Below are 12,977 nucleotides of genomic sequence, written 5' to 3'. Positions count from 1 at the left end.
TAAATAAGTTTTGCCATTGATGCCTTGTTAAGCATTTTGAAAACTGAAATGAGTAGAATGAAGTATTTTCTGAAAATATTTTGTATCAAGAGGAAATAGATATAAATATTAGGATAAAATAGTTCATCTATGGATTTTATGGCTTCCAGATCAACTCACTCATTCAAAAACTACACTTCCCAGTCAGGCGTAGTGGCACACGCCTATAATCCCAACAGCATGGGAGGCTGAGCAGGAGGATCTCAAGTTCAAAGCCAGCCTCAGCAAATGCAAAGTGCTAAGCAACTCAGTGAGACCCTGTCTCTAAACAATAAACAAAATAGGGCTGGGGATGTGGCTCAGTGGTCAAGTGCCCCTGAGTTCAATCCCTGCTCCAATAAACAAAAACAAAAACAAAAACAAAACACTACACTTCCCATATCCGAGCCCATTACATAGATTTTACTTATTGAATTTCCTATGTCTTTACAAGCCTGCCCCAAAATGAAAAGAAAAATAGTCAAGGAGATGGAAAGCAGAGTAATTACCAGAAGAGAAGGGCACTGGGAAATGCAGCCTGGGCAGAAAGGAACCTTGCTAATGCTTAGGAGGATCACAGGCATGTCTGCAGCAGCACTGCCTCACAGCCTGAATCAAAGCCACATATGTGATGTGCGAATGGAGGCTCAGGAGGTGATAATGGCTGTCTTTCACATGAGAATATCAGTTCATCTAAAGTGGTAAGGGAAAATGAAAACTGCTTTTACCTCTTCACGTATCATAATCTGTGTGGTCATATCATCTGATAAGGGAACCAGATAATAGCATTTTGTATTTAAGGCTATAAAGTGAATTTTAAAATGACAATCCTACTAAGAACATGGGTCATTAATTTTATAAATACTCTGCATTGTAAACAAATTATATACATACCTTTGGCTGAAGATTTGGATGTAATAAGACATAACCATTAGGATCAATTGCAAAATAATAGCCATTGGGGCAGAGCTGAAAAATAAACAAGAAGTTTAGAGATGTGTGCTCACAATAAAAAATCCACATCATTTAAAAAATGTTAAATTAATTGGTTTATCAGATTTCCCAAAGCATGCTGAAGGATGACATGGTATCCCTACTTTTTATTTTAAGGATGATATTTAGCTCCTTTGCTAAGATAACTACACATATATTTTTCAGAATTACTTAAGTGCTATATAGACAAGCTAAATTAGTACACAATTCTAAGAATAGGAAAGGTTATCAAAAAAAGTAAATTGTATCTTACTGTAAAACGTGGTGTTAGTCTTTTAATATCTTCCAAAGACACATCAACGCCCATCACACCAAGAATCAGCTGGTTCTGTAACAAGATGGCAAAAAGTTAGTGTACTTTATACCAAAAATCATATATTTCCACATAATAATTATATATGTTCATCCTTTTGCTGTAGTAATGGTTGTATTCTACACTAGCAGAGTTGTGTGTGTTCACTGACTTTGTGGTGTACTGCAATTAAGAAACCACAAGAACTTCCAATTTAAAAATTGGCTAATATGGAAGAAACACTGGATTCTTACAAATGACAGTACCCATATTTGTGCAATTATCTTCAAACTATGTGACCTTATTAATAATTGAATCTTCAAGATACTGTTCTTAATTGCTGATAATAACTTCTAAATACTAAACAATGGCCATCATGGTTTTAACTGCAAGTCAAGGAGCTATATTGAAAAGAACTATCATACTTATCTAAGAGAAATGAAGAAAATCATGTTTGAGTCATGAAACTTTATTTTAAATAGAATTATATAAATTATTAAGAAAATCAATTTGTGTTTACAAAGAAAATTATAAATCTAGTCAGCAATTATGAAAACAATTTAAACTCTGCACCTGTGCTAATAAAATGAAAATCAGGTCAACAACTATGCTCTTTTTGCTGTGAAATAATCCTACTCTGCACAAAACTCTCAAAGCCATCTCAGGGACAGGCCATTCTGAGGTGGTTAAATGCAAATGAGGAGTATGACAATTACTCCATTATGCATTGCAATATTTAGAACTCACAGATATTTAAGAATGGTAATGGTCCCCTAAAGAGAAATAAGTGATGTTGAATATGGCTATATTATTAAGATAAGGAGCTCAACTGAGATTTACAATAACTGTACAAATAATGCCTAAGTGTAAAAGACTTCATTAAACCATAAACTAGAAATAAAAATCCCTTCAAATAAAAATTATCATTTACATTATAAAATAAATATTTACTATTAAAAATTCTTAACTTCTGGGGCTGGGGTTGTAGCTCAGTGGTAGAGCACTTGCCTAGGACATGTGAGGTCCTAGGTTCAGTCCTCAGCACCACATAAAAATAAATAAATAAAATAGAGGTATTGTGTCCATCTACAAGTAAAAATTATTTTTTTTAAAAATTCTTAACTCCTGCCTTCTTAATTCATTCTGAATCTAACTGAAAAATAAAAAATGCACCACTATTTTTAAATCAAAATTAGCAAAATAAGGACAAGATTTTTAAAATAATTATTCAGAACTTTTAAGTAGCATTTCAATGCATGACAATATTACCAGTGTTATAGAAATCCAGCATTTTTTAAGAAACTCATTAAGTATTTTTCCTGTATCTTAAAAAATACAAAAAAAAGAACTATAAATGATTATAAGATGACTAAAAAAACTATTGTTTTGGAATTGGAAGAGTAAGGATTCAATAACTGCACCAATGTACACCTGATACAAACTTCACTGTAGGTTTTGGTCTTTTTTCCCCCCAAAACTCCATAAATACATCAAATGCATTTAAAAAATGAGCACACAGTATTGACCATTTATCATGTAATTACTCCCAGAGTCTGACTTTGTGTTCTCATCAGGTCATAATTAAATAGAGTGAAACTCAACCTTGACTCTGGGGCAACAGAGAGTTTGACCTGCACTTCCTTTTCCCAGGTGGTTATCATACAGGCAGCTGCTGCCACTGACCTCTGGCCTTACAAGACAGTTACACTGTATGCATTTCCTTATAGGAGTATCTTATCCACATTAAGCTTCAACATCACAGTTTATCATTTATAATTATTAATTTTATCAATTAACTTTTAACCTTTAAGTTTGTCTTATTTTCAAATTGGCCAGTTATGTTGAAGACCGGAAGAGTTCCAGTAATGACAAGTCCCAGTTCCTAAAACAAATTGAGAGAAAAGGCAAATGAAAATTACAATTTGAACTTTGCCCTACTGCCTTAGACTTTGATATCCAGGACTTAATTTTAGAGTTACTTGATAAAGAGCCATGAAAAACTAGTAACTAATTTTGAATATCAAAGTTTTGTTTTCAAAGTGTCAGTGAAAATGTCTTGGAGATAATAAATACTTATTAGGCAGTTATTGAAGCATGTAAGATTTGAAATACTGTTGCAGTGTACACTGTAAATAAATTAAAAATATTCTATTTATGCAAAGAGTCATTAGCCTCTAAACATTTCAGTAACTGTCCACCCTCCACACTCTTTTTATACAGAGACAGCTTACCTACCATCAGGGCCTTCCATAAGCAGATGTTATAAAAATACTATTTTAAATGATATATTTCCTTTGTTTTTTTTTTTGTAGCCTCATTCTTAACTTTTTGTGCCCTAAACCAAACACTTCATACTGTTTCACAAATATGTAGCTGAATAATGTGATAAATAAAAATAATATGCTATTGATATAGCATATTATCAATATGCTATTGATATAGCATATCTGGAACATTGTAGATAAATACTATGCTGTTCAAAAGAAGCAGTATTACTCCTAAATAGCACCCAAATTAAACATTACTTTTTAAGAAAGTAATGTAGAAAAGATAATTGCGAATGTCAAATATGAAATTCTAGTCATGAAACAATTAAGCACAACAAAATAATGCCATTCTACTAATCAGCATATTGGTTTCTACATATTAAAAGAATACATGGACATTATTGTAAGTTAGAAGTTTTTTTTATTACTGATATCTGTGGTGTGTGTGGGTGTGTATAATTACTATTTCATGTTAAAACTACATTTTCATCAAAATCACTCTTTAAAGAATTTTTGAATTTGCTTATAAACTGAGTAAGTATTAATAATCTCCTAAAATAACAATCCCAAATCTAAATCTCATGAACTCTGCTCCAATTCTAGTAATAGTGTGATCTTATGGAGAGAATATCTTAAATAGGCATTGGTTTTTAACTGTGCACGCAAGAAGCCCCAAAACAATGAAAACAGATTCAGGGAGGAGGGCAATTCTCAACAAACTTCCAGCAGAACAAGACATCAGGTAAGTTGGGACACATAAAATTAAGGCACAGCTACAGATAGTTCAGTATGTGATGATACACATATTGGCTCTCTGTTTCATCCTAAACAAGAACATTTGAATGAAGAGATCCTTAGTTAATTATGCAAATTAACATTCTCAGTGAAAACATTCTACTTCAATAAAAAGTCAGATCATAGATTCATAAAGCTGGCATCCAAAAGATAATTTTGTGAAGATTACTTTAGATAATTTTCTATTTGAGTTATAATTTATAAAAATAGTGTTATGGTTTGGATATGAGGTGTTCCCAACAAAGCACCTCTGTTAATGCAAAAATGTTCAAAGGTAAAGTAACTGTAACCTAATCGTTCTATTCTGCTTTTTGAATGGACTGGGTAGTAACTGTAGGAAGCTGGCAAGTGGTTCAAAGAGGAGGGTCAATGGGGTGTCCTGAAGGGGGCATCTTCCCTTTGACCCCTTCTGCGTGTGCTCCTCTCTCTGCTTCCTGACCCCATCACAAGTTGAGCAGTGTACCTCTGCTGAGTCCTTCCCCATAATACTGTCTCACTATGGGCCCAGAGTAATGGAGATGGCCATCTATGGACTCAGACCTCTGAAACTGTGAGCCTTGAATAAACATTTCCTCCTCTAAATTGTTCTTGTTGAGTAGTTTGGTTACAGTGAGGCAAAAACTGACTAAAACAGACACTGGTACTGGGTGACCATGTGGTTCAGAAGCCCTTGGGGCTGGTTGGAGGGAAGAATTTTGAAACGTTGGAAATGCAGGTTGGAAAAGCTTTAGAATATTGTATAAGTGGAGCTTAATGGGCAATTCTGGTGGGAGATCAGAAGACAGAATGCAACAGAAATGTGACTGTGCTCCAGAGGTTTCAGAGGGAAATGAGACTGTTTTGGGAACAGGATTAGCGTCGTTCATGTTATATTATGGCAAAGTGTTTGGCTACATTTTGTCCATGTCCTGCGATTCTATGTGAGGCTGAAGTTAAGTGATGGACTAATAAATCTGGTGGAGGAAACTTCAAGGCAGCACAGCATTCAATCAGTGGCATGGATACTATGGCAGCTCTTAGCTAGGTTTACACTGAGAATCAGAAGCAGAAAACAGAGCCCAAAGGAGTTTTAAAAAACTTGTGGTTTGGCCAGAAATAAGCATGTGACGTTGGCACCAAGGAAGGTATGCTTATTGAAGAGATAACATCCCCTAAACAGATGCTAAGTAGTTTGCATAAATTTAGGTGGTCGTGAAGGCTCTGACCAATATTTCAAAGGAAAGCCTCCAGGTCAGGCAAAGTGTAGCTGGGTTGGAATTCCTATGGGCTGTCTCTGAGAAGGCAATGTGTTAAGGGGAAGCCAAAGCCTTGAATGGATACCCTAGGAAATGAGATTCTAGTAATGTGGACTGTCTACTGAAAAAAGCTGCTGACTGAGGAAAGAACCAGGCTATAAGAGAGCCTATGTGCAGCGCAGCCATCAAGGCTAAAGGGAAAGAGCTGTCCAAATACTTTGGAAATAACCATATTGCGGTCACATGTCCTAGATGCTGTAAACACAGTTGGGGGAACTGTTTGCCCAGCTCTCCTTTGGCATCATCCCTTCTTCCTATGCCCCTATTCATCCTTTTTTGGAACGGGAATGTTTGCTCTATAGCACTGTACATTGGATACATGTAACTTGCTTTTGATTTTTACAGGGGCTCACAGCTCAGAGTTTGTCTTGAGTCTCACAGGAGATTCTGAACTTGGGACTCTTCAGCAATGCTAAAACTGTTAAAACTGTGGGGCTCTTGGAGATAGACTAATTGTATTTTGCATTACTAGATAGAAATGAGGCTTGGAGGGCCAGAGGTAGAATGTTATGGTTGAATGTGAGTTGTCCCCCCAGAAGTGCCTGGGTTGATTCAGAAATGTTCAGAGATAAAGTGACTGGATTCTGAGAGCTGTAATCTAATCAGTCCATCCCAGTTTGAATGGATTAGGTGTTAACTATAGGCAGGTGGGGAGTGGCTTGAAGAAGTAGATCACTGGAGGTATACCCTGGAAGGCTGCATCATGCCTTTGGTTCCTTCTGCTCCCTCTCTGCTTCCTTACCCTACATGAGCTGAGCAGCTTTCCTCCACTGGGTCTTTTCCCATTATGCTATCTCCTGTTGGGCCCAGAGTAATGGTGTCAGCTGTCTGTGGACTGAGACCTCTGAAACTGTGAGCCCCCAGTAAACTTTTTCTCCTCTACGTTTTTCTTGTTAGGTATTTCAGTTGAAAAACTCAAAAAATAACTAAACATACAGTTTTAAAAATTGCTATAATGATCGACAATGTAAATATGGATGCAGTCTTTATCTTTGCCTCATTTCTGTCTGCATTTGTATAGAACACTGTACTTTGCTTCTAAAAATGTTATGTAACTCAAAATGAGGTCCTAGATGACTAACACTCTAGATTTAAGATAACCATGGATGAACTCATGGGTACCCAACTTCCATTTTCTCCCTCATTTATCAACTGAACCAAAAAATATACTGTGTTTGCCAGCACTGCATATATTTCTAGAGAATAAAAACCAAAATAAAACAAGATTTCTATCTCCTCAGACTTAATGTTTATTTTCTGAAACCCAACTCTTTTCATTTTTCTCTTTTTATTTAAAGAGTCTCATTTTATCTTCAAAATAAAATGATCTCTCTACAAGTTACTTCAGTCTGTTCTGATATCTCAATAGTTCTACAGGTGACAACAGTATCCTTCAATATATCCACTACATCCCCCAATTGTATATTATACCTTATATGGTTTCTCTCTTCACCATCAATTACAGAAACTGTACTTGAACTCACATTTCAGCGAAAATGTTCACATCCCACTCTACCCCCAGATACATGACTCGTTTTCCTCTGAAACACCAGAGCCCTTGAATTTTTCACATTATATTACATTTGGTCTTGAGATATTATACCTTTTCTTTTTTAATACAACTGAATTCGACTAACATATTTTGAATCTGCTGTATGCAGCACTTACAAAGAAATACTAAGGAATATATGATAGGTCACTTATTCTCAGTGAAAAGAATGCTATCTGGGTGCACTACATGGCCAACTCATGTGTTCCATTTTTTTTTTTCTTATTTTACATTTAGTTTCAGTTTGTAAACAGCACATTTAGAATTAACGTTTCCTCCCAATGTCATTTGTGCTATCAGTAGGAACATTACCAGCAATGCAGACATTCTGGTTAATGAACTTCTGGTCATTGAAAAGCAACAGGGCATAATTATTGGCTCCTCCTATCATACAGTGTCTTGGATGGATTTAAAAAAGTGAAACATCTTGTTCATAGCTTTAGATGACTATGTGACCTTAAGTAAATAAGTGATGTCAAGAAGGAACACTGGGTTGTAATTTTTGCTAGGATTTGAGGTAAGCAAGCTTTACTTTATCTTTCTTAGCGTGCAAGGCCACTTCTAATAGTGCCTATTTTTCTTCTAACTTCCTGTATATGTTTACTTTATAAGAATCAAATGATAAGTAATTCTAAATGGGCCGTATTTTGCCCTTTGGGTTCAGCATTGCATAGAGAAAAGAAGTAACAGCATATAATTGGACTCCAAGTAGGTGAAAGGGTACTACTGAATCAGCAGTTACTTTTTAGGACTTAGTATTTTGGCTCTCCCCAGTATGTCCTTCCAGTAGAGCATGAATAAAAACTTCAAAGTAAGATTAAGCATATGAATAAATTTTAAGTGTTATAATTCTTTATTAATTTCATATCAGGAAAGTAAAAATAACATCAAAAAACATGACTTTGATCCTACAGACATGTAGGGCTGGATAATTTTTCTTGTGTGTGTGTGTGCGTGCAATGGGGCTGTTCTGTGCATTGTAGGATGTTTGCAGCTTCCCCAGCCTCTGTCCATAAAGACTCGTAGCAGCTCCTCACCCTCCAGCCTTGACAATCAAACAATATATACAGATATTTCCAAATATCTGCAAAGGGCAAAATTACCCCCATTTGAGAACCACTGCTTTAAAGTGTGATGGAATATCTATTCTAAAACATCAACTGTGCTGTGGAAATTTTAGCATTGTACACGTAGTTTCACACCAGAACCAAACACCAGTATCCTATTCCTACAAAAATGTCTGGGTTTGGGTTTGAATTTAAAGCTTGAGATTACATATGAAGAGGTAATGAGGCTTGAAATGATTTCAGTGTATGGTAGGAGTTCTGCCTAACTGAATGTAATTCTGAATTTTAGTGGGTCTGGCTACAGATGTTGGGGTACGTTCCTACTAGCTGACATCTACTTTAAAAATACTTTCTCCAAAATCTTCAGAAATAGGTTCTCATTCACATGGCAATAAGCATTTTTTTACATTAAAATTCAAAAAGTTATGAAAATATCTATAAATTCAACATTCTAGGTTGAAAATTCTTCACTCTTAATGGATTAACTACAAAATAAAATAACATTTGACATTTGTAGCTCTGTATTATATACAAATCTAGAATTCTATTCAAATTATCTAAATTCTGGTTACAAAAGATTGTGATAGAAGGAATTTTGCAAAGGGCTCAATTTAAAGGGAAAAAGAGAAATGTCACCTAAAAAGAAGTCAGTCCTGTGCTTTTTTTTTTTTTTTTTTTGGTTTAATGACAGTCTTGTTAAATATCCAACTTCTTACCAGTGCATCCAAGTACACATTTGTCCATTGGACTTGCTTAGCTTTGTCTCCTGCTAAAACCATAGGTCTTCCCAGAACATCCAAATATTCCTATTTATTAAAAAAAAAAGAAAATGATAAAGAAAGAATATGGTGGAATGAAACAGACATCGTTACCCTATAACATAACATGTATGATTACACGAATGGTATGAATCTACATTGTGTACAAGCATAGAAATGAAATTATGTACCCCATTTGTATACAATGAATCAAAATGCAGTCTGTAAAAAATTAAAAGCTAAATAAAAAAAATTGCCACAGGAGGAAAAATAATTTAGAGTTTAAAATGAATATTGAATCAATCACATTATTAAGAGGGTGAATAGATAATTATTTAATTTCTATTTTGGGCATTTCATAAGTGGTATATCTTCATACCTTGAATCAACAATATTTGACTTATTTATATAGTATATCTACCGCAGTTTTCTTTCTAGCAACAATCAGAACATTGTTTCTCAAGGTACAGTCCATGATAAGTGAAATACATGCCTTATGAATTGTTTCATGTTGATCTAAACTATTTAAGGCACTGTGATTTACTGTGTGAAATTGCACAAATTTGAAATAATAAAGCAGCCACATACTTGCTTTCATATCACAGATTGTTTGGCTGGAATTCAAAACTACATTTAAACATATCAAAAAATAAATGAAATACAGTGCCAAATCTAGACATGAGACTCAAATGCAGCTGCTGTTTCATTTCAACATTCAATGTATTCAGTATTAATTTCCACAAAGGCCATACTATTTGTGCTAAATTGTGACTTAGTTTATTTTGTAGATTCTCAGCTATGTTTAAAATTGAGAAGTGGTTTTAAATAGTAATTTATGAATTGAAAATAATATATATTTAAATTCACTTCATTATTAATTTTACAAAAATTTCCTTAACAGAGATGTTTTCACAATTGAATGTGTTAGAAAAATCATCTCCTTGTAACTATTTTAATCAGCAAATAGATCTTTAGGGATTATTTGAAAATAAGTATGGCCTTGTATAATTTGTCAAGAATAATTACTATTTAATTATCTATTTTGCTAAGAAACTTACTTAAATGATTTGCAACAGAATCAAGTTACAATAACATAAGATTGTTAGTAAATTTGATTTTTTTCATTTTATATGGGTGAGAATAATAAAATATTCATATTTCTGTTCACATTTTTACCTGAGTTTTCAATGTTTGAAAACAGTTGGACCCTTAATGAAATAAAAATCCACCATCATGATACTTAGTAAAAAATGTAACATTTTGGATTTTTTTTAATTTTCACTTATTCTTTACATATTGAGCACATTTAAACTGGAAAAATATCTTAAACTTTGAAAAAAATGTAATAAGTGAGTTTTAAATAAACATACCTGAGTATTAATTCTTATTGCTCCAATGGAAGGAATTTCATAATAATAACCTGAAATGCATATACATATTTATGTATATAAATGTTTCATTATAATAATCAAAATTGTTTTATGTCTTTGTAGGAGAAAAGGATATCCTTTTTACTTCCAAGTTAAGCAAACACTAAAATACAAATACAACTGACCAATTCAGAAGACGTTGATAAATGAACATTTGGAACATACATAAAGATTTTATGAGAAATTTCACTGTATTTCTTAAATAGTATGAAACAAATATTCTTCTACAAAGCAGTGATGAAACTGGTATAGCTAAATATATTTTTCGCTGTATATATTATTAATGATGAAAATATATAATTATATGTGTATTATATATATACACACATATATTCACATACACATAAAATGTTTGCCTAAATATAACTTTCAGAATACTTCAGGTTCTTTTAGTTGCTATGGTGTCACAGTTTATTTTTCAAATAACATTTTTTTTTTATGTTATAAAAGAAATATGGCCTCACTACACAAAATTTATCTAGGAATGTATGAGACATTTTTCAAAAAACAGTAATTTAGCAACTCAAAAAATGGTTCGCATGTTACACTGTCATATGTAAGTTTTATAAAATTCAGATATTCATTCATTCCTACTTTTCCATATAAAATTATATTTGTTATATCTCATTAAGTATCATTCAATATAATCCTATATCCTTTTATGAATGTATAATATTATGATCAGATGTCTGAATTTTTCTGACACTATAATGCTAATGCCAAAAATGTATTGTGTTTTCACTATTGAAAATATGTTCAAAATCTAAGTGCCTTGAACTGGGTGCTGTGGTACACTCCTGTAATTCCGTGATTTAGGAGGCTGAGTCAGAAGGGTCACAAGATTTAAGGCTAGCCTCAGCAACTTAGCAAGACCCTGTCTCAAAATAAAACACTAAAAAGGACTGAGGATGGAGCTTAGTTGTGAAGCACTCCTAGGTAAAAATCTCTGGTACCCCTCCCCAAAAAATTCTTATTTCTTTGGTTCCTGTAAGAGTTAGCTACAACTATAGATTATTTTAAATGACAATGTAAATTTAAAAGTTACCACCCCCAATTTTTTTCTTCTAATAAAACAGTCAAGAAAACAGATATTACCTTTATTTTCACAAGCCATCCACTGAATTGGTCCTCTGTCATAATTATGTTGACCAACTGAAAATGTGAACACCCGTACCTAGATGAATTGAAAAATAGGTATCCATTAGGATCAAAATTTAATTGCATGGCAAATCAAAATTGCTACAGCAAAACACAATAAAGTTTTTCAGTTAATTTCATATGACAAGAAAAACTCAGGCAAGTAAAGAATTCAGCAGGGCACCAGAGGGAATTCACACAGCCTACTATAAACATATACTCCAATTGCAAATTTAAATTATCACTTTGGTGTGCTGCACCATATCCCAGTCCTCAGGCAGAAGAATGATTGAACATTCATTAGTAGAAAGTGCATCTTTCAGGTCCAACTCAATTTCACCTGGTTAAATCTGTTTCACTGGGTTATATCACCCACATATATAGTCATGGCAAGAAATACTTCCCTTCATCATAGGTAGGAAAATGTATATAGGAGGTCATGTTCCTTTCAGTTGTTTAAGATAATTCAACTCAGTGTTGGCTACTTTCACAGCATGGAACTATTTAAGATGTATACATATAGTTATGATGCTATTATATGATTTATTTTCTAGAAAAGATGGCTGACAGATAAATCGGCAAATACGCTCCTAGCTTTTCCCTAATTTATGTGAATTGTCTATTTGAATTGACATTTTCTAATTGTTTTATCTTTTGCTCATGATTACAGAGCACAAATGTCAGAGACTGCACATCTGTTTCTTTTCTTTTCTTGGACTTGGCCACACAGATGACATCTTAGCAGTCCCTGCCCCCAGCATACATACTGGGGATGTTGCAGTTTCTCTTGCTAAGGTTTTATCCGAGCCACTGTTGAAGTCATCCAGGTTTGCCTTAGCTAGTAATGTAGGAAGCAATTCAGTTTGAATCACCTCAAAATTATAAGGATGAATGACTGGAGTTAGCTAATGAGAAGGGTGCTCATGCTCACCCATGTTGGCTTGCCCACCCTCGTGCACACAGGCTCTCTTTATCCCTCCTTCTATCTCTAGGAGTTCTCCCTCTAAATGCAATAATTTCATTTTCTTGATTCCTCCAACTGGGTCATTTTAAGGGGCACTATATATTTCAAAATTATGTTACTGCTTACATACTTGAGCTTACCCCTAAAGGGAAATGTTTTTCTAAGCAGGCTGACCACCCTAACTGTTAATTCAATTTGACTGCCATACCTTAAACAATCATCACATGAATTCAGAACAGGGAGAAAAAAAATCCAGATGCTCCAGAAAGCACTTGGGTATGTCCTTCATAACTGAAGTTGGTAAGTCAAATTTCAGATGTTCAAATAAAGCACAGCTGTGTCTAGCTGTCACCACTAGCTGTGTCTACTGTAACCACCATAGTGTTGTGGTAAAATATTTTCCACAAGATAC

General features: G+C 34.0%; 1 protein-coding gene across 13 annotated transcripts in view; it reads right to left on the bottom strand.

The window, feature by feature from the left end:
- The window catches only part of CACNA2D1 (calcium voltage-gated channel auxiliary subunit alpha2delta 1), a 455,544-nt gene that overhangs the window by 57,556 nt on the left and 385,011 nt on the right, over positions 1 to 12,977 (bottom strand). For all 13 annotated transcript variants that reach the window (XM_079151110.1, XM_079151106.1, XM_079151111.1 and 10 more), the window contains 6 exons: positions 11,560 to 11,638; positions 10,405 to 10,454; positions 8,993 to 9,082; positions 3,108 to 3,185; positions 1,265 to 1,339; positions 913 to 987 (listed from right to left, as the gene is read on the bottom strand). In XM_079151110.1, coding sequence (XP_079007236.1) covers positions 913 to 987; positions 1,265 to 1,339; positions 3,108 to 3,185; positions 8,993 to 9,082; positions 10,405 to 10,454; positions 11,560 to 11,638 — 447 coding nt within the window. The remainder of the gene's footprint in view (positions 1 to 912; positions 988 to 1,264; positions 1,340 to 3,107; positions 3,186 to 8,992; positions 9,083 to 10,404; positions 10,455 to 11,559; positions 11,639 to 12,977) is intronic.

This window comes from Sciurus vulgaris (assembly GCF_902686455.1).
Source record: "Sciurus vulgaris genome assembly, chromosome: 8".
Classification (NCBI taxonomy): Eukaryota; Metazoa; Chordata; class Mammalia; order Rodentia; family Sciuridae; genus Sciurus; species Sciurus vulgaris.
Note: the sequence above shows the minus strand (reverse complement) of the source record. Positions and strands in the feature narration are given on the sequence as shown.